At 43.5% G+C, this 22,909-nt stretch overlaps 1 protein-coding gene across 2 annotated transcripts in view; it reads right to left on the bottom strand.

Moving 5' to 3' along the window:
* LOC121088038 (vasoactive intestinal polypeptide receptor) overlaps positions 1–22,909 on the bottom strand; it is a 116,084-nt gene that overhangs the window by 30,510 nt on the left and 62,665 nt on the right. For both annotated transcript variants that reach the window (XM_040593664.1, XM_040593665.1), the window contains exons 4-6: positions 11,358–11,461; positions 6,849–6,949; positions 4,779–4,911 (exon numbers count right to left, since the gene is read on the bottom strand). In XM_040593664.1, coding sequence (XP_040449598.1) covers positions 4,779–4,911; positions 6,849–6,949; positions 11,358–11,461 — 338 coding nt within the window. The remainder of the gene's footprint in view (positions 1–4,778; positions 4,912–6,848; positions 6,950–11,357; positions 11,462–22,909) is intronic.

Genomic DNA, 22,909 nt, shown 5'->3' with positions numbered 1-22,909 from the left:
CAAGGTGAACCTTATTTCACATCGGGCCTCCTTTCCATGGCAAGACAGACTGTAAAGCACTTCCTCATCTCAGGCAGCACCTCTGCACCTGGATGGTCCCATTGAACGCAGTGGATGGGGTACAATTCTGCAGGAATGGGCTGAGCTACTGAAAAAGTGTCAGCTGACGTATTTACACATTTTGGGAACTGATTGAGTTCCCGTTCAAGTCAAGGGAAAGTTTCACATTGTCTTCAGACAGATTTCTGCCAGGCTCTTTCCCCTAAGCCAGTCAGCCAGAGTTCAGCAGATGCTGGTCTGGGCTGCCAAGAAGAGCTCATCCCTCCTCTCCGTAGGTGAGAGATGTCTTTCCCAGAGGATGTAACCCAGTGGAAGGGCTGAGTCTCTAATATTCATTTCACTTTTACAGAGTGCACAAAAAGGCTTCTACTCCTCCATCTCTCCAACAGCCTGCATATCAGGACACTCCCACACAAGGCAGAGAATATGGTTATGAGTAGCCTCAGATGGGGGTGCGCTGGAAAAGAAAATGTCTCTGTCTTTAACTTCCACATATAAAGTTCATTTAGGGGCCTGTAGCGGTCATTAATTTGGCCTAAGGAAGCTTATGTGAAAACACCCAATTTTTCACACTGAAAATGAGATATGTGTAGATTCACAATTCCTAAAAGTCCCACCCTCCTTTGCAAAGAATTTTTTTGTTGGAATTTGATTGTCTTAGTGGAATGCAAAAAGAAAAAGATAAATGATCTAGTCTCCCTTGGCTGAATCCTCAGCAAAGGCAAATTTGCAGAGCTCAGGAAAAGCCAGCCTGAATTCAAACCGTAAAACCTGATCTTTGTTTATATCAAACTTTCGGCTTCTTTGTCTTCAGCTGGGCTGGAAATGTGAGTGGTTCCACATTATGCTATCCAGATACTACAGTAATGGAACTATGTCAAAACCTATCCATAAAAACATTAAAAAATCAACTGAAATGACAACTGAAGTCTTCAGTTCAATCCTTCCACTGGGTTTGCTGTTTTGGCTACTGTGTTTCACAGGGAGTTCTCCAGCAGCAGAAGGAAAGGGGAGGACAAAGTGTGGGAATGCAGAGACAGAAGGTCACAAGGCTCAAGAAAACTAATGTGAAAAACTACAACTTGTAAGAAGGCCTCTTGCGCCTAGCAGTAAAAAAAGCCTGAGAAGAAGAAGAACGCAGGTGAACGTGGGCTGGGAAGTAGTGCAGTTTTTCATGCAGTGTGTGTAATCACTGGATGCAATAAAACCACGTGCGGCGAGTTGAGTTTTCCATCAGAAATGACTGATTACTGAGACAGAACATATTCTGGATGAATCAAAATGAATAGCTATTGAAGAAGTTGGAGTGGGTGATTTCACAGACCCCCTCCTAGCCTGCTCACCTCTACGTCTGAAGTGCTTAAAGCCCATATTGTTTAACACACTTGAGTATATGACTATTTTTAAGCACTTTAAGCCAACAGGTTGATTCAGTTACAAATAATAGCAGGCATTCTTTATGACTAATGGCCTGACAGAGAGAGAGAAAGTGGTTTTGGTCTATAATGACTGTCGGTACCTTGGGCAATATGCTGTGTGCATGCTGTGGCCATCAGACTCTGCTGTTTCTACCCCTCTAGAAAATTCAAGGTCCCTGCAGTGCTTCGTTTCCCACTGGAAAATCCCACAGCAGGCTTTCGGAGGGCCAGCCTTCTCGGAAGGGCAGTCTCCATGCTCTGCATGAGCCACGGGATCCCCACTGTGCCTAAGAACAAGCCTAATTGATCTGGGCAGCTGAGAGGGGAAGACACAAGGGACATGTAAAGCTATTGCTGCTGAGTATGCTTGGTGCGGGACAAAGGGCCTGCGTCACCTCGTGCAGCTCCTGAAAGCTATCATTTAAGCCTGCTACATTTAATTACAAAAACAAGCCTTGCTTGCTGAATCAGGGTTTCTGTCCCATGAAAACAGGCTGAATTTTTCACCCAAGCCACAAGACTTCTTTTCCCCAGGAGTGGGTTTTTCAAGGAGTTCAAGGAGGCTACGGGTGCCACACATCCCTCTGTAACAACCACCTGGAGCACGGCACATGTTCTGGCTCACGTGATGGCTCAGTGATACTCATCACATGTATTTTGGCTGCATTGGCCATGAAATGCTTACTGCTGCATTCTCAGGCTCTGTGGCCCAAAAATGCCCAACACACTTAATTTTTCAGGGTGTTCATGTTAAACTCAAAATAATTTGAGTTTAAAATGGCATAGAGTTAATACTGTAACTGAGGTTGACCACAGTATGCAAAATGAAGTAAAAATGCTGTTGCAGCACAGCCTATGAACTTTTTTTAAAATTACATATACACATACATGTAGTGGAGTTTGTAGTTAATTGGAGGAGAATTGATGCATTTGTTGTTGGAAAGCTTAAAATAGTTTTGTGTGGCTGGTGCATAGAACAGAATTTTAAATCTTCTCACTGCAACAGGTAATACCAGATTCAGGAATCTGGTCCCTTCATCAGAAATGCTGTGAGATGTCTTTGTTCATTTGGATTTTATAGCATCGATTGTGTTCTGGAAAGCGGAAGCCTTTATCCGTTTTTTCTTAAAGGAAATAAGCACAGTACTTTCTCTTCTAATAAAACCCTGTTATTCCTTGGGTTTGTCCTCTTCTAAAACAGTGGTGAGAGCATGCAGTAAATTGAACTGTGTTCAAATAACTCCTCAGACTGAAGGACCTCAAGGCCACATCTCGCCATTATACACAAAACCTTCAATAAATTGTGTATCAGGCCCTGGCTAGATGGACTAGTACCCACACCTCCCAAGTCAAAACCTTATCTTCCAAGTTCAAAGCACAAGCAAATCAATTATTTAACTTAACTCAAGCCAACCTAACCCAACCACACCCACACAAACCCAAGAGATTTTACAGCTATTTCTGCAAACAGATGAATATTAGGAGAGGCATTTTGATTGCATTTCATGTAGTGTTTTTTCCCCATGACCTAAAAGGTTGTCTGAAATTCTGGGTCAGGATGGGTACAGATTTTGCAAGGGGTATGCTCAGCCTAGTGTAGTGGAGATAATTTGTTCCACATCTTTTTATCACCCTTGTGTATCACCCAGCCATTCACCCTGAGCTGGCATTTAACATGAAAATCCTCTGATGGGGGGAAACACATACAGTAGTGGTAGCCATGGATCTGCCTGCAAGCACACTGGCTTCCAGGAGCTGTAGATTCTGCAGGACAAAGTCTTGTATTACTACCCAGAAGTGTTTCTGGATGGATGGTTGAAGCAAACACTTCTCACGTAGCTTTCTGCAGTTGTGCCTCAGTCACGACCCAGTGCAAACTCCCGCAGGGGTAAGAGGTTAGTTCAAACTCCATGGCTCATTGGGTTCTTGGCTCCTCTGCCAATTAGCACGAGCAGTTATCTGTGCCAGCAGACACCAGGCAATTGTTTATTGCAGTTTATGTGTCCTTCAAACCATTCATCAAACCCCATTGCTAAAGAATACAGATCCCAGTGAACCAGAGAGGGGAAAAAACTCTGGAGGGTCACTGCAATGGGAATGCACCCTGCTGCAGGACAGTTCTCAGGGAAAAGCTGGGAGCGGGCTGCTCTGGTATCAACCGAGAGGTGCTCAGGCAGAAAGGTCATTATAAACAGCAGCAACAGGACTCAGTGTAAGGATACAGAAAAGCCAGAGGGCAAGGAAGAAACTGGGTGGGTGGAAGAGAAAAGAGAATCTTTTTCTGGTGCTGTATGACATGAAAAAACAGGTCCAGAAGGGATCTGCTGGACTGCTGTGCCCAGTCCCCTGCTATTACCAGCAAGCAGCTCATCTAATGTTATGAATTTATTATGGAGGGTTCCTTTATTTTTTGGCTGACTTCTGATCACATCTCTTTATTTTGGAGATTTCAATTTCCTGCCTAAATTTATTCATGACTAGTGTCCTCTTACGTCAATATGGCCTTTAGATAAACAGCTCTTCTCCCTCCTTAATGTTTGCTCCAGCTGATAACACTGAGTTTGAAAGTGGAAAAAAATATCCCAGCTCCTTTATTGCCCTCATCTATCATCCCAGTGAGGAAATCTCACAGTTGCAGACAGCTAGCATGGGATACAGATTAAAAATAGACAATGACATCTACACATAAGATTTCCTGCCTAAACTCCTGCAGGGATCTGGTCACTGCAATCAGTGGAGCCCAGAGAGCCATCCAAACGCAGGTGCCTTCTTCAAAGCAAGTTGAAGAGCTCTCCAGGCTCCACCGAGTATATTAACTAGAGCTTGACTGACTATGATTGCCCTTTACACACGTAGCTTATGTACAGGCACTTACTCCGTGGATACCTAAAGTTATGTGAATCTGGGTCTGGCTGCTGCTCTCACTCAAGGGAAAGGTTTTATTGGATCCCTAAATACACGACTGCAATTCTCCTTTGACCAGGCTATCCAAGAAATGACCATGGGACTTGGAGATGGACACAGGACTGACAAGAGCCCCAAAATCTTGTAGAACCCCAGTTACGGGCTTGACCTTTGAAGGGACCAGATGCCTGTGAACTTTTGACCCTGCTAATTTTTTTAATGCCTTTTCCATACAAATTAAAGCGTAGCAATCATGTTTCTGTTTCTTTCAAACCAGAAAGAACTTGAAATCTTCCTAAAGTACTGTCTCACATGCATTTGCCAGGTAATTTTTGGTGCATTGCTTAGAAGTGGCAACGGAATAAGGTGGAAACTTTAATGTGCATGGCTACTTACTGAACTCACAAAGCAGTGTTCAGATTCTCCGCTTTCAAATAGGATGACATCTTTTATGAAGACTGCGATGGCTCTCATTATGAAGGACATGAAGAGGTGCATATGAATATAATTTCGAGTACAGTGTAGTTTTCTGTTGGGAAGGGATGAAACAACATTGAATAGCAAGGCTTCTCAAAAGCATTATTTATCTATTTACATGTTTCTTCTGCCAAGATATAGACTTACAATTAGAGATCAGAAGCCCTGAGATGGACTTGTTCTGATGTAAATCACAGAAAATCCACTTAAGCCTTTTAAAATCCACAAAACATGCGGCAATCCATACATCTGCAGCAGTGCTGCTCCTCTTCCAATTCTCAGAAAAAAAGGTCAGAATACAGAATGACAGAAAACAGGTCCATCATGCTGTTCTCTACTGGAAAAGAGATCTTTCTGACTAAGCAAACTGTGCTCACTATAAAGGTCTGTTTTCTACAGAATGTTTATACTGCAATAATTCTTTCCAAAGTGAAATGTTTCTTCAGGAAGAGAAATAGCTTCTTAGCAGCTGCTGCCAAAATTAACACATATTACAGGCTTTCTGTAATACGAACATATTTTCACTTAAAATTTACTAGTTATTAATCATATAAAGCACATCGCCAGGGTTTTTCTGTCCCTTGCCCACTAATATTTTGAAGATGAATTCTGACCCAATAGGTCTTTTTTTTCCAAATGAGACTTTACATCAGCTAAAGGGAAAGGCCTGACACTCTGGAAATGGGCACTTTGTATAGTCATCAGAACCACAACAGACCTCTCAGCAACATGATCACATTACCACCTCTTAATGAGTCACTGTGCACTGGCAGAGTTCATGCTCTTAACCTCTGACAATGGCACGATAACGTGATGGAGCCAGGTCCTCTGTGCTTGCAGGCGAAGGCAAGTCAAATGACACTGTTTCCCACAAGTGAAGGGCATGAATCCCGACAGTTTCACTAGCTTGGCTGGCACCTTGTACCTTGTTGAGATGAGATAATTTGCATGTGTGTCTGATGCACTCTCCCCTTGTAAGAGGAGTGGGGAGAGCACGTGTGCTGAGAAGTGCAAAGATCTTGAAGGGTGAGGCCAGTCTCGGTGTGAGTTACCCTAGCACGCGTGCTGTCTCCCACAGCTTTCTTCGGGGGCAATGTTTGGACCAGACTGTCATAAACTGGAAAACCATATAATGCTTTTCAGGGAAGCCATCGGAAAGTGGCACAAGGAGATGGAATCACATCTAGAAGGTTCTTCCATCTTACAGAGGTCTGTTTTTTGCTGTTCTCCCTATACGTAAACAACATTATAATAGATTACCTTATATGCAGACTTCTTCATTGGAGGCACCCCAATTTAGATATCTGATTACATGATTATTTAGATACAATTTAGATACATGATTACAAACAACAGAGACTGAGGATGAATTACTCTGCTGCAATCTAGGCACCTAATGCCACTTGCTATGCTGTATCTGACCATCAACCCATAAGGGCTCTGGTCTCCTGAAGGTCCTGAATCATACCTGCTACCCTTGTGCACAGCCCAGAGGCTCCGGCATGCCTACAGAGACTCTGGGTGTCTGTGTCTTGCCACAGAGCTACAGCAGGAAGCACCTGTGAAACAGACTTTGGGAAGCAGATTTGGGGTGTGATCCCCCTGTACCATTTTGAATACCTACTTAAGTAGAAATGCATCATTCCACAGTATACACACACACACCATACAGTCTAGGTCTTTGTGGACTATAACAAGATTATGGGATAACAGCCTCTAACATAGAGATCCATCACATCATAAACTATGTTCAATGAGATGATTCCACCTAAATAACTGGACTGGGGTTATAACTCTCACACAAAGGCCACAAATCACACACCAGAAAACAGTGGTACTGAAAGATGGAGGAACTTTCCTCCCCTGTCCAACTGAGACTTGACAGAAGTCTTTTGCATCCATCTGTAACAGCCATAGCCTACAACTTAAACAGCCAGTATGTCCTTTCAGTCATCCTCTTACCTATACCTTATTTACTCATGGCCTTACCTGAAGAGGCATAAAATGATCATAGCAGCTGTGAGAGCAATGAGCGATAAGGTATGTCCAATGGTGTAGCCGGTCTTGACTGTGCCATAGAACGTCGTTTGCTAATGTGAAGGGAAGAAACAAAACATGTTTATCAAGGAGCTGCCAACACGCATTCCCAAATACACCATCACTGAGCTTTTACTGACTTTCTCAGTGAGACAAGGAAATTACCCTACTCCATTCTCTTAAAAAAAACTCCAGCCCTTCACCCCTTAAAATCCCATCCAGTAGAGTACATGACTCAAATACCACCAGTGCAAATAAGAACGTGTCTGGTTGCAGTAGAGCTTGGATCACTCCAAAACCAGGTTTGTTACAGCTACACAAGGGAAAAGTTCATGCAGGAACGAGCCTGATTTGACACCTGCAGAGACAGCTACATGGTAATAATCTTGTGGAACAAGGATGACTGATGTTCGGTTAAGCAGCGCACTGACACGTCGGCTCTGAGATGGTATGATGAGCTTCATCTTATTAAGGAAGTTTGAGGACAGAACTGGTCTGGAAATTGATTTGCTTTTGTGGAAGCTAGACATTGTGTTTTGGCAAGTAAAAACTTAAAATGTTTGCATTGAAATCGCAGATATGCTAATTCAGAAATATATGTTAAGTAGGAAATAATTTCACAGCTTTTCTCTTCTACAGCACACAGAGGGAATCTCTGAGCCTGGGCACCACGGGACTTCAATCCAACGGGGAATCCTGATCTAAATAAAATGAGGAAGTAAGGCAACAAAACTCCAGCTCTCCTAAGGCTCTCCAGCAACACTCTGAATAAATATAATTTGATTTTGAGCTTAAAGAAAGAGCAAAAGATCAATTGGTATTCGGAAATTTGTTTCATCAATGAAAAAGCCCAAGTTTTTATGAGAAACTAACTTAGTTCGTGGAAAATCTTATTTTTCCAGCTCTTGATTGACCCTCCTTTGCCCTCCTTGTCACCATTTTCTATAAAAATACCCAAACAACCAAACACACAAACAGCAGTTTAGACAGAAAATCTAATCCAACCTTGTTTGGGAAAACACTTTAATAACAGTAAGGGTTGACATTTTTATATGCTATCTTCACAGACCTTGACAAGTACTAGGTAGTTCACAGAATCAGTGAGGCTGAGAGAAGTAGTAATCCTCTAGCATTAGCACAAGCCAGCGTGGAGTCGTGTTAAAACAAGACAGAGCTTTCAGAGAGCACAAAGACTCCACTGGATGCATCTCTATTGCTTCTTAGCCCACAGACTTCGGGGATGGCTACAAGTATGCTGCCTTTACAGCCGTGTTCGATGAACTCACACCACTGAGAGCTTTTTGTCAGTAACTCTGAATACGTAATTCATAGCAAGGGTTTCAGGCCAAGTTATCTACCTGATCTTGTCCATATGATGCCAGGAGGCTGCTATGGTGATGGACTCACCCATTACGGTATGGTCATTCCTCAGGCTCACTCATATGCACTGCATGGAGGGACTTGTGCTGCAGCAAGGAACAGCAGAGCTTCCACCTTTCTACCCCACCGCCTTGCAGATTCCACCCAAAACTAAATATAGCCTTGTCTCCAGTCTTGTTGGAGTTTGGGATCCCAAAGGCAGCTGAGACTTTTCCAAGAGAGCAGAACTGTTCCAGGAAAGACCTCCCAACAGATGGAGGAAGCTTGTGGTACAGGACTGAGTCTGAGGAAGAGGTTGTCCCACACCACGTTTAGGACAGCAGAGAAACAGAAGAAAAAAAAATTAAGAGGGATTATAGGAGATGTCAGCAGTGGGGCGGTGGATGGAAACTCTCCAGTGTGTATACAGGTATAGGCCTTTTACTTCTTAGGAGTTACTCACAGGAGCAAGTTAGGGACAAGAAGATCTTGGTGTTACTCAACAACCAGTTCCCTGCCCTTATATTTTACAGTGACCAATTCTTCTTGCGTACAGAGATGATTCTACATTCAGCTTTGATGTAGCATGTGGGGTCATCTCTGTTCTGGGAACAGCACATAGTGGCTTCCCACTCTTCATTTGCACTTGCTAATGACAAACGCTTTCTATTTTACAGATATCAAAGCAGAGAATTTGACCCAAGATCATAAATGGAATTGGAATTTCACTCAAGAGCTCAGATTACTAGAATATTCATATTAGAAAAAAAGAGGGATTTAGAGAAGTGAAGGAAATGCATGCTAGGGTGCCTGGGTTCTAGCTGTAGACCTAGACTGATTTACAGAATGGAATTAGGCAATTTCATCATTCTTTTTCTAACTTCTAAAAGCCTCCACGTAATTTCATGGAAATGTGATAACAACAATTAGTTAAGGTAGACGTTAAACTAAGATTAACTGAGAATTACCTTCCTTGGTTTCTGTTCAGTAGCCTCTACATTTGTCCCTTGGTAACTGAGATTAAACTGTGAAAGATTTACATTTGTAAGAGAAAAAGAACAGAAATACTGATATCAAGTCTTTCATTAGTCCTGCACCCAAACATGCTTTGGGTTCATGTCACCAAGCCTAAAGTCATCTTGGGCTTCCTCTAGAGTAAATGCAAAGGGGTCCCTCTGGAGAGAAATGTGGGGTGAACTGACCTCTGGAGGTGTCTGTATTCTTCACCATTTTCAGACAGCCTATGGGGACACCTAGGATGGTCCCTCTCTGAGCAGATGGAGGCACATGAGGGAGAAGTTGTGCACCACATCTGACAGTGGGACAGCAAACCAACCCCCCATTTGCTAACACGTGGCTTTTAAAAGTCAGGTTGGAGAAGGAATCATTACCACTGCAAAGATCATAAGTGCACGAGTTTGGTGCCTACATCATCTGCTCCTTAGGGACTGCCAGAATTCACAAGTAAAATCTTACACACAGCCCTTATTTATTTTTCATATTTTTCTTGTTGTTTCTGACCTGAGACCAAGTAGCTGTTAAAAGTGCATGAAGTATTTTAAGCATGGAAGGTTATCAGTCTGTTCTGGACCTCATGTGCCACAGAGCCTGCTGTTCTCCTTTTATCCTATTCCCTTTACTCCATCCCGCCCAAACTGACAGCCAATTCAACAACAACAAAAATCTATTCTTCTTCACAGGCTAGGACTACATGTTCACCCCCCTCAGCCACCTTTCACACAAATTAGACTTAAACAGCATGACAAAACCACGGAAATTGAGAGAAAATAATTAAGAAAGAATTAAAAGAACACAATACATGTTCTCTTGGTAACGCGGCACTCTGGCAGCGCTGCAATCCATTGGATCGCCAAAGCATGTCCAAGGAATTCCCAAATCCCCTTCGCAGCTGGAACATAAATCAGAGCTCTCTCTTGGTGGAGGACCTTCCCCGGGCAGACCCGTAACAACGTCTTTCACAACGTGCAACTGGTGCCACACAGCTCGATGTGAGAAACGGGATGCTTGAGGATGTGAAGGGGCACTGACCTCGAAGGCAGGCTAAAGGCTCTTTCCAGCAGAGCCCTGAAATTCTTTGTGCAGATTTCCCTTTGCTGTTTTCTGTATTCTTTCACTATTAAGGCTGGGTCAGTCCTGTTCAGATTCTCCTTTAGCTCCCTGAGTGCTTTGGCAATGTGTGACCATACACAAAGACCTCTCACCGTATTTACTCATTATTGAGATTCTTATGTCCAATGTTTGCAAACACCGACATGAAACAGAAAAAAACCACATGGGCATAGGTTTAATAGAAACATGTGGTCACAGTGAAATACAATTGTTTGCCAGCATAAGCTTTTCCTTGTTGACTATGGGACAGCTGTAGGGGAATAGTTTAGATTAGATGTTGAACTTTTAGTTAGGTGAGGTGAATCTTGCTTATAACAACATTTGTTACCCTCTTTAGACTTTACCCTTCATGTCTCAGCATGCAGCAAGGCAATAACAAATTCCTTCCTCTGTAATGACAATACTCTATAAAGCTAATTATACCCAGGTCAGTGATTACTAATTTACACACAGACAGTATCCCAGGGAGCTTGTGGATTTCCTTACACGATTCAGTAACACTGCCTGAAAATTTGTATGTTCCCTACAGTGGTCTAGATATTTATCTGGTTGAGATCAGCAGAGCAGCACTGAGGGCAAGTGAGTTATATCCTTTTATCCCTTTTGATTTTTTGATGCTTATATTGGCCTCGAAATACTGGAATCACAATATCGACTTCAGGATAAATAGAAACAGGGAGGGCTTGTCTCAAAGTTGAACATAGAAAAAGCACCTGAAGTTACGTGTGGGCATCAAGGAGACACTGGTATGATCTTCTGAGGTGCTAATTTTCTGTCACTCCCCTGGGAATCGAAGGGAGGATCATCTCTTTGACCAGACATTGATGTCTGCTTCCAGGGAGCCTCAAGAGGATACTTCCTTCTTGAGGAATCAGAGTGGGAATGGAAAAAAATCGGGCATGGGAAAAGATCGTGTGATTCTGATAGTGATCCCTGGTAAATCTTCATGTCTACTCATCCAGGTTTACAAACCTCTTCCCCTGGAGTGCTGTTGGAATCATATCCACAAGCTATGGCATATGGTGCAGGATACACATCCGTCCAGCCCTGGCTCGTACAATTCCTGCTCACGTTCCCTGGAAGAAAAAAGAAATGTTCACCTTGCTGTTAAACAAATGATTGCCTTTTGTGGACTCAAATGACAGAGCACATTTCTTGTAACAGAGTAAAATTCTCATACTTCTTCTCTGTTATGAAGTGCTCACATTACACAGAACACACAAATGGGAGGGACCTGTTGGGTTGTAAAGTTCAGACCTCAAAACCAAGTACATTTTAATACCAAGGTGCCCACAAAACATCTCTTCTAATGGTACCATAAAGCTAGTTGTACCCAGACCTTTTGTTGCTGGCACTGCACCAATATGGTTTGTGTTATTGTCATATTGCCTTTGTTCATGGGAAAATTTTCATCTAAATGGGGAGTGAAGTATTTACATACTTCACTTTGCTCCTGAGAAGCCAAGACAGGGATGGATGAAGCGCTCCATTTCAGCGTTTCACATTATGCAGGTAAGGTCGGAGGTCTGGGAACTGAATGCAATCCTCAGAACTCAGACCTTGCCTTCATGATGAGCTCAGATCAAATGTGATTCCTGGGAATCTACTGCGCTCTTGTTTGACAACCAAATACTTCAAAAGTTGGCTATGATGGGAGAAAAACCAGATACTGACAACCTGTATTGCAGGTTTTAATATGTATACTCAAAGGCAGGAGGATTTCCTGGGCTCTTTAAGCAAGCTGAGTGCCTAGGGCCTCCAACCGGCTATAAAGAGCCTTAATTAACATGAGCATGTTTCTGCTTCAGCCAAATGTGATGAAACTGTGAGGTTGGCGTGGTGCTCTGGCACTCTGCTTCCTGGCACCCCCGTATTGTATGGGGGCTGTCCAGTGCAACCCAGTTCTCACCTTGTAGGACATCTCTGCATCCTGCCCCAGCTGGCCCTCTAACCCACATGGACCAGGGGCTGTACAGACATTCATCAAACAAAAGGAGAGACCAACAACCTGACCAGGATAGGCTTCACCCTACAAGGTTCACAGTCTAAAAGGCCAAGACTGATGTTTGTCACACAGAAATAAGAAAGAAGCAACACATCCAACAGCACACTGCAAACTCCCCAGCTCCCACTCCGACTCCTGGCCCCTACCCTGTCCATCTCATGTGAATCACAGCACTGTGGCATTATTTATCACAGAAAACTGCCTGCCATCCTTGACTGGAAAGCTGGTACGGTAAACCAGAATGAACAAACAGCAGTCACAACTTGCTTCTTAGACAAAGAATTACATCAGTCAAACTCAAGAGCTTTGCAAACATTTCCAACAATGGGGTTCTTTGCACACAGGAATAATAAAACTTCTGCAAAACAGGAGCAAATCAGGTATGCAGCTATGAGTCATGAAAACATTAAAGCATCACCTCCAGGACTTTCTGACAACTGAGTCATCTGAACATCTTCCTCACTGTAGACCTGTCTTGCACTGAAACCAGCAGCAGCCTATCCCCTGGCTTAATTCACTGCTTGAATCCCTGTAGCAGGTGGAATCTAACACTAAAACTTGCCTCTGTAATTTGTCTTTACAACAGATCAAAACCCCACAAAGGCTCTGGTGCCTCTCTTGATTTTAACAACAAAGTTAACTTTAGCACAGTTTGGTGGGTTGCTGTTCCCCAGGCTTTTTCTGCACAGTCACTGTTTGCATTGTTTTTTACCAGGGTTCGTATCGGGATCATAAGCGATCTTGTGCAAACAAATCAAGGACATGACTGGTACTTCCCCCCCCCCCCCCCCCGCCCCAGGTGTTATGCAATTTCTGTTATTTCTTCTTCATTACAATGGATCCCATTATCTGAACCTTTCTGCGTCCTATTTCCTGCTCAAAACTCCTCCTCTCTGTTTGGGGATGCCCTTAGCTTTCATGGTGGCTTTGATTCTTCGCTTCTTATTCTCAGTGAATTGAGAAGTGCTTCTCAGCTTAATTTTCTCATATTTTTCCTTCTTCTTTTTAAGTGCACTCCCTCACAATTACTTGATTATTTTGTAGTTCTTCTCACTGCTCCCAAGAATACTTTCAAAAGTTGTCTTAATGATTTTGCAGATGTGGAAACTAAGTTAGGGGGGAAGCACAATGATACAGAATCACTGGGATTAAAAAATAGTAATACAAATGTCCCTGGTTTTGGGGAAACTCACTTCCCAGAGAAGTTTTTCTACCATCCTTTGCTGCTCATGTCACTTTTTGATGTGCAAATTCACACACACGGTGTGATACAACAAATCGTTTTACTGACTCTCATGTTCTGTATTAGATGTCTGGGAGGTGCAAAAACTACAAGGTTACAAGACAGATTTTACACACCACAGTTTTGGCTCAAGTGATGGATGATGTCTCCTCTCAGAGCAAACAACATTTCTAATTACTATTACTTACCAGACTACTTTCTATACTGAAAGTGAACATAACATTTGGAAAAGTGCCTCACAAGGTTAGTCTTACTCTGAGATTTACAGCAGCAAACTTCAGACCAAAGTATTAAACTGAATTTTTTATGTTACAACATTAAATCCCAGCTCTGCCACAGACCTCCAGTGAAACTGCAGCTGGTTCTTGTGACATCTCTGTGTATCAGTTTCCCCACCAACAACAGGACTTTGGTAATAAAGTCTGATCTTCTGTCAATAAGAAGGCAAAGTGTTCAAAGTACCAGAAGTTTTATATGCTGTTCTCCAGAACCATTTCCCATTAACTTGTGTTTCTCAATACTTTGTGTAACACAAATTCTCCCTAGAATGATGCACTAATGAAGTACATTGAAACCACAGAATGTAAGTGGCCGTATCAGAAAAGACAAGAGTTCCTGGACTTGCAAATGGAATCTCCAGCCTTTGAAAGTTCAGAACATTTCCAAAACTTTCCTATCAGACTGAAGCTATTTTAAAAAAAAAACAAACCCCAACTGTATTCCTGGAGAATTAATGAGAAAGGGTATCAGGGGTTTTTAACTCAGCAATGCATGGTGGAGGAGATTCACTGAGAGCTGGAAAGCATCCTACTGCCAGTAGGTTTGTGCTGTGGGATCTCCTCCACGTTGTGGAAAGAGGAGGTTCAAGTTGCTCATGCGAACAGAGTCCCCTCAGTAGGCTGGTATTAGTTAACTGCCATGAAATAATCTGCTTTTTTGTGGGGTTTGTATTTCAGTTTGATCAGAAACATTACAACCGTCAAACTGGTGCATCTGCTCTTAAAAGCCACATCCATTTCAGTAAGATGAGTTTTTTCATTTAGAAGAAGAAAAAAAAAAGTTTAACTTGTAAAAGTCACAACTCTCAGTTACGATAACAACAAGAACTTAGCTTCTTGCTTTCCCTAAATCACAGAATGGTTGAGGTTGGAAGGGCCTTCAGGAGGTCATCTCATCCAACCCCCCAGCTCAAAGCAGGGCCACCTGAGGCTGGCTGCTCAGGAGCATGTTCAGGTGCCTTTGGGATATATTTGGAAACCACCAGGGATGAAGACTGCACAACCTCTCTGGACAACCTGCTCCAGTGCTTGGTCACCCTCACAGTAACAAAGTGTGGCCTTATGCTCATATGGAGCCTCCCACGTTTCAGTTTGACCATGGTTAGAAAATGCAAAGGCAACTAGAAGGAGCAATTAGAAAAACAGAAATTAGAACGGCCTTGTGTCAGGTGTCCAGAAAAAAAGTCCTGGTTCCCATTTTGGGGGTGCACAATTTCTGCAAAAGCACCAGGCGTATGGTCCCAGGAGGATGGGATACTGGTTGTGAGATGCTGCTGCTGATGATGCAATGATATATTGCTCTCCAGCTCATCCACAGCAAGTCTGGTGGGGCAAAGGGGAGGTAAGGCAACTAGGCTAAACCGGTTTCGTTGTAGTGTAAATTCACTGAAATCCCTCCAGGGCTTCCAAAGCTGTAAATCATGCATATTGGGAGCTGTCCTGCCTTGGCAGACAGCACAATGATTGCCAAGGTGCAACAACTTGACTGTGTATCTGAGTCCTGAGCAAAGCACCACGGGGAGACAATTAGAGGGATCTCAGCACCCCAGCTTTTTCACTGCTGTCTTCTCTCTTTGCAGGTATCGGGGGAAAAAGGAATTTAAAAATGAGATTTTAAAGGGAACGAGGCGATAACCTTTTCATAAGGCTCCCTGCCAGGTAGGAGGGAATGGATGTACAAAGGGAGCAAAACAGTAGTGCAGAAATGATGGGGGAGGGGGGGGGGGGGGGGCGGCGAAGTTAGTTGTCTAGTGATGATAAATATAATGTGCAGAGGTAATACTTAAACAGCTAAAGGAACTATACCTGCTGCTGGAGAACCAGGATGGGAAACTGAGCAGTCAGCTTTCCAAAAGTATGGTGTGGTATAAAAGCCACTGCTTACAGGAGGGAAATACAAGTGTAAATATGAGGCTAGACCTTTGGCTCATTTATATCAGTGTTTATGACAGGCGATACATAAAACACTATTGAAAGGCAAGGGCTGAAGCTGTAGGCTCGGATAACCAGTTTTTAGGCAGTTTTACTGCAGCAGTGCTGTAAAGGCTCACGTGTAGCATGACAGGCCATAATCATTTCATCAAATCACCACCTTCCTGGGTCGAGCCTCAGACGTGAGCTCTGCCTCTCTGCAGACGTACGGACCATGGAAATGCAAACCCATGTCACTGGCTTCAGGTCAAGCCCCAGTGAGATCGGCAAGGTCCCTCCTGAGCTCAACACCAGCTGGTCTGCAGCACGCTAAATGCTACCCAACTGCAAAGTTAAGCAGACAGGATGGGCCATCCGAGTCAGTGTAAAGCCCTGTATGTATAATATACATATGTATAATAAAACACAGCTTCTTCCTCATGTGATACCTCTGCCCTTATTCCTTGAAAACCTGCTTGCAGCGTGCCATGGTGAATAATGATCGTGTACACAAAGCACAAGGAGAGACTGCACTTCCTCCATACACTTTTCCATCTTTCCAGTATCATGTCTGCTGTAGGACAGGACTTTGCCATCTGGCCCAGCAGCTGGTCCTGGTTTAAGCAAATGCTTCTTTACAGCCCACAAAGCCTTCCCTCATTTCCTAATCTGCATGGTTTAGCGCCATGCCTATTATGGAAATGGAACTGATGGTTGCAAGTGATTATCCCAGTGCTCCCATCTTTCCATCTGATTAGCTCTTGTGGTTGTACAGACTCTGGTACCTGGCTCACATCTGTCCTAAGCTGCTTTTTCTCACTTGCAGGGTGATTCAGAAACTCTCTGCTTCGGGTAGCAAAGACAGAGGGAAGGAAATCCCTCTCAATGACAACAATCAGGACTGGCTAAATTATGAGACAAGCTTTGTTTAAAACCTTCCTTTTTAGCACTAAAAACCCCCAGTAAAATTAAAAAAAAACCCAAACAAACCACCACCTGTAAACTTGTGATGGAAGTGGCTGGATGGTTGCAAAGAGCTGTAGTCAACGGCGCAATGTCCAAGTGGAGACCAGTGAGAAGTGCCGTTCCTCAGGTTTGTTCTGGGACCAGTGCTGTCCAAGGTCTTTGTCAGTGACAGGGACAGTGGGATCGAGTGCACCCTCAACTAAGTTTGCCGATGACACCGAGGTGTGTGGTGCAGTCGACACTCTGGAGAGAGGGGATGCCACCCAGAGGGACCCTGACAGCCTGGAGAGGTGGGCCCCTGACAACCTCATGAACTTCAACAAGGCCAAGTGCAAGGTCCTACACCTGGGTTGGGGCAATCCCAAGCACAAATACAGGCTGGGCAGAGAACGGATGGAGAGCAGCCCTGAGGAGGACTTGGGGGTGTTGGTGGATGAAAAGCTCATCATGAACTCGTAATGTGTGCTCACAGCCCAGAAAGCCAAGCAAATCCAGGGCTGCATCATGAGCAGCATGGCCAGCAGGTCAAGGGAAGGCATCATCCCCCTCTGCTCTGCTCTCATGAGACCCCACCTGCAGTGCTGTGTCCAGCTCTGGGGCACCCAACAGAAGCTCATGGACCTGTTGGAGTGGGTCCAGAGGAGGCCACGGAGATGGCCAGAGGACTGGAGCCCCTCTGCTGTGCAGACAGGCTGGGAGCGCTGGGGCTGTCCAGCCCGGAGAAGTGAAGAGTCTGGGACACCTTATTGCAGCCTTCCAGTACCTAAAGGGGCCGACAGGAAAGCTGGAGAGGGGCTTACTACAAGGACCTGTAGTAACAGGACAAGGGGAAATGGCTTTAAACTGAAAGAGGGGAGATTTAGATGAGATATTATGAAGAAATCCTTCCCTGTGAGGGCAGTGAGGCACCAGCACAGGCTGCCCGGAGCAGCTGTGGGTGCCCCAGCCCTGGCAGTGCCCAAGGCCAGGCTGGACGGGGCTGGGAGCCACCGGGGCTGGGGGAAGGGGGCCCTGCCTGTGGCAGGGGGCTGGAACTAGGTGGTCTTTATGGTCCCTTCCAACCCAAACCATTCTATGTCTGAATATTCCTGTTTTTAATTCAGTTTTTGGATATTCAGATTTTACAAACTGTTTTAATTCAATTTCTTCTGAGGAAAGAAGGATTCTCCTCTTCCTATCCCATACCACTCTTATCTTTTTTAGTTGGACTCATGAATAACAATGAATTGACAGTACTGATACTGATCAGGAGACAAGGAGGTCTTTTTTGTCTTTATTCTCTGCCTTTTTTTTTTCCACCCAACTGGGTGAAGAACTGTTAAACCTTAGTAGGAAGAAAAGCAGGTTAAGAAGCTAAATGACTTTATGGCTTTGCATCTTGCCTGTCCTGCTGATGGTGGAAACATATTCTCATCTCCCTGAAATGGAGGTTGCATATGAACTAGTGTTCCACACACTTAATCACTGAATTTATCTCATTCCTATATTCTAAATTTTTCTTACCTCTTTCTAACAATTCTGATAGCTCTTTATACCTTTGGCTTTCAATTGTACCTTCTAGGTCTATCTGCCCTACGATTTTTTTAGATGTTGTGTGAAAACATAAACATACCTCCATATGCTTATTTTAGACCTGCCAATGGATGATTTCATTTAGTAGCTCTTCTCTCATACCCTGTGAAAAAATCATTCCCCACCTACCTTCTCCACAACATTCAGGACTGTATTTACCTCTAACCTACACCCTTTCAATCCACATTTTTTGAGATGGAAGAGAATTAATCTAGCTACTCTACTTGTACAGTGTCTGTCCATACCTTTACTCATACTTTACTCCAATGGCAGTGGCCCTATTCTCCTTTGGATGTGAACCTCCCACTATCGTCTGATGGACCTGCTCAGCTGCACCTTCCATGAGGTCTTCTGGCTTTGATCTTGGTCCTTCCACTGCCCACATCAACAGTCCAGAGGGATGACTCCAAGTCTTCTTCCTCTGCCTCCAGGACCCTCACAGCCCTATAAACTGTGCTCTGCAGTGAATATTTATTGGCATCACTTGTCAAAAATTGAGGGATGTTGTTCTACAGCAAAACACTGCACACACAATCTATTAATTGGGATAGACTTTCTGGAACAAGAACAAACACACAAAAACTTCTAATTCAATTTCTGGATTTATAAATCTATGTGGGAGTGATTTGGAAGAGATATGAATCACAATGACTTTGCAGATTGGGTTATACCAACCAGTACAGGGCCTGGTAGGGGAACGGGATGGTTTATACATGACATAGTGGAAGAGAAGCGAGGAGTTAGTGGAACCAAGATAAAACCAGAACATTTTCTTTCTGAGGGGTGTTTGATCTGGCCGTGAGCTAAACACTGAGCAGGTGAACTGAATAAATGCAGAGAGATAACTGTATTCCGAGTGATTTGTTGCCTATGCCTAGCTCTTCAGGTTTTTCTCTTTCTTGATTTCTTTTTGCCTCTCATCCGTTTCAAATACACACTTCAGACTCAGAAACACGTCTGAAAGTTTGTGTCACAGGTGAGGTTTTAGCTCTTTGATCTTAATGAAGAAAACCTCTTATTGGCTTTTAATGGGAGCCTGAATGCATACAAAGAGATATAAGGTCAGTCATTGCTAGGGGGTGTTCACTTTTGTCTCCCTCTTGCTTCTCTTGCTCTTTTCTGTAATAGCTTCTACAGGAGAGGGGAAGGTCTGCTCTGAGCAGCAATCTGTCCTGCTTCTCTGTCATAATATTCCATGGTCAGAAATCGATTTTTCAAGCAGAGGCTATTAAAGCAATAGCAGTTCTTATCATTTACTCTTCTCAAGATGCTGCTGAATCCGCTGGAACGTCTCTAGTACTGTTTTTATTATTGATCTGTCCTACCATTACTGAGAAACACCTGAGGCTATCAGACAGCTATAGCTTGCAGTAAACTGGATGCTGAAGTTGTTAGATCTGGGAGAAACTTGTGGGGTAAGTCATGACTTCATGGGGTAAGTTTTCCAAACTTGCTTTATCTGCCTCAGCCCTGATCTCACAAGATCATTCTTTCATTACAACTTCTGCTCAGTGTTTCAAGTTATTTCATATTTTCAGTATTTCGCCATTTATTGCCATAGTGCAACCTGTGGCACGGTGTCCCCACATCACACGATGGACGCAGCCTTCATCTGTTCTTTTTCATATCCATATGAATATTCATATTCATATTCATATCAAACGGCCTTCAGCTATTGCTGCCACACCTCCCATGCCCTGAAGCTTACTGCACCCTGGATTTTGGGCAATCCTCCATCTTCCCTTGTCTTCCTTTTCCCTTCCTGCACATTACATTTCTAAGTGTGAAGATCTTAATCCTTGATAAATACAGATAATTCCTCCCTTCTTAACATCACATGTTTCCCTTAATTAGGCACCTTTTGTAAACTGTTTGTTTTCTCACATTAAAAGCAGAGCTGTCAAACTCTAGGACAAATTTCTCATTAGATCTTTTGATATTGCAATCATAGTATACCAGGAAATATTTATCAGAAAAAGACGCACATTTCTGGCTAAGTGGAGGTATAGCAATTCCACAAGCTGGCAGCAGGTTTTCAACCTAAGGACCTCAACACAGTGTGCACTGGTATCGCTGGACAGACATGACTTGGGGCGCTCTGTAGGATGGTGGAGGGGTTCAGCAACTGCCCACAAAACCTTCTCAGCTCCAGTCCTTCAGAGGAGTGGGGCACATTCATTGTGACACCTCAGCTGCAAACAAATTGCAAAGGTCTAAAGCAAACCCAAACTTTAAATATGGCGTATAACCAGAAAGGCACCTGTTTCTTTTCTGCACCCATGCACATTGCTGGAGGTGGCTTACATGAAAAGTGCACTCTTAAATGTGAATGTAAAATGCCACTGATCTGTGGTAACGGGGTCATCTGGCACTGTCTTCTGCCTTGGACCTTCTGTTGTCCATGAAAAATGAGAAAAATTAAGAGCAAACAGGGCTGGAGGTTGCCCTGCTGGGCACAGTGTGCAGGAGTGGCGGCTGTCTAGTCCCCTTTTCTGCGCCTTCAGAGCGGGCTGTGCAAATGGTGGGCACGATCCACGTAAATGAGGAGGTCTCCTGGCAATTCTGCCTTTGTGATGTGAAAGCACGTTTGGACAGCAGAGCACCTGAGCAGGTTGAGGGCTCTCAGTGAACAAACCTCCATAACTGATGCATTCAGCTGTTTGTTTCCTTTTAAATGAGCATCATAGTAAATAAGCAGTGAGTCTGGTTCATTTTTGGGTTCTTGATGGTAGTGACAATGTCTTCTGCTTATCTGCTGCTATCTGCTCATCCCTCCTCATCTTTTTTCAGTCTTCATTCCAGTTTTAAAAGCAGTATAGAATAAGGGGGAGGGGGGGGAGATGAGGAAAAAATGCTGGCTTGAGAGAGAGATCAAGATGTTTTTGAATTAAATGAGAACAATTTTTGCAGGAGAGGAAATTAATATGATTCTGCATTTTTGTTTGTTTTCATCTACTCATCATATATCTCTTTTGCAAAAAGTCAGGATTCATCTCACTTAACTTCTGCCATGGAAATGTAGGGAGTCTAGTTGAACGTAGACTATCAGGTTCCCTTTAGAGGCTATGTTAGACATCCAAAAGTCATCTCATCCCTTCCTAAGAAATATCATAGGATAAGCAATGTCCTTAAAGTGCTGGAGGGGGAAATTCGACAAGGAGTTTAGATTAGATGCTTAATATTAGGTGCCCACAATTCAGTAGAAGGACTCGCATTTGTATATTTAACTAACCAGAAAGGAAGGCAGCAGAATACCAGCTCCCTGGAGTCCCTGCCCGTGTCCTACTTACAAATTTCATTTGACTGTCCCAGGAGATGGTTATAACTCTGCTCCAACTCACTCTGAGCCAACAGGGACTCAAGTGTGTTTGGCGGGCTCCACACAAAGCATACGAGAACCCTGCAACCTTGCAGGGGGCATCAGTGGAGCTTCAGTGAGGAGCTCATTTCCAGCTGATTTCATGGGGAGCTCTTCCTTTGGCTCTGTGCAGTTCTGTAGAGCTGGGGGTGTACGTGCCAGAACTGGAAGGGTGGGGAGCAGTGATGGCTGGGTATTGCTTCAGCCTGAACCATCTGGGCCTGGATGTTAACAGCGAGTGACACATATTCAATGACTTTGACTTCATTGCCTCTGTCCTACTGAAGTTGGATGATGCTACAAAGGATTAGTCAATGTCTTTCAAAGTGAAGGTAAGGAGAGAGGGTGTCATTACCAAATCCCTCTACAGATGAATCAGGGGGAAAAAATGAGATGCCAGAATTAGACCTGGCTGTCCATTGTACTGAATTTGCCAAAAGGCCATCAGTTAGAGGCCAGGAACAGTATGAACCACGACCTGTGTGTAAGTGCGTAGTGTAACAGTAGTTAAAATAACTTTGGGTACAATATCAGAAAAAGAGAATGACAGAACTACTGATTTATATTTGTTGAATTGAAATGTACCACAGAGGAAAAGGCACCTTTTACATTCAAATGAAAAAGCTCGCTGACAGAAGAGTATGAATGTGCAAGTTTAAAATGTTAAGATGACATTAAATAAGTAAATAAATAATGTAACCTTCATGATGGATTATGATTTGAAATATCCACAATAAAATAGTAAGATCCATTATTTCTCAGGGAAGTCCTGGGAACTCTGCTTATGCAGAAAAGGGCTTGTTTAATGTCTTTAGGTCAGATTCTGAATGTTAATGCTGGTATAAACTTTAGTTACTCCAGGTTTAAAAGACTGTAAACCCAGAAAAGAATTTGTCTCCAAGTTCTTTAGATACAAGACAATATTTGCATACAACTTGCAATGATATTAAACATGCAAGGGATTTAGATACACCTGAAAATTTTATCTGTGTGTCTGCAGATGAGCAGATTTGGTTCGCCTACAGCTGACATCCTAAGCATCGGTTCTGAATGACTCTATAGACCTCCCTCCATGAACAGTGGGGAAGTCACAGGCTGATTTAAACCCCAAAGAAACATCTCCAGGACATATGGGATGTGCCTCCCTGTTTACTGCGGGAGAAAACCCGTATATCTGGCTAGATGTAATGT

This window comes from Falco naumanni, chromosome 4 (genome assembly GCF_017639655.2).
Source record: "Falco naumanni isolate bFalNau1 chromosome 4, bFalNau1.pat, whole genome shotgun sequence".
Taxonomy (NCBI): Eukaryota; Metazoa; Chordata; class Aves; order Falconiformes; family Falconidae; genus Falco; species Falco naumanni.
This window is presented reverse-complemented; position numbering and strand designations above follow the sequence as displayed.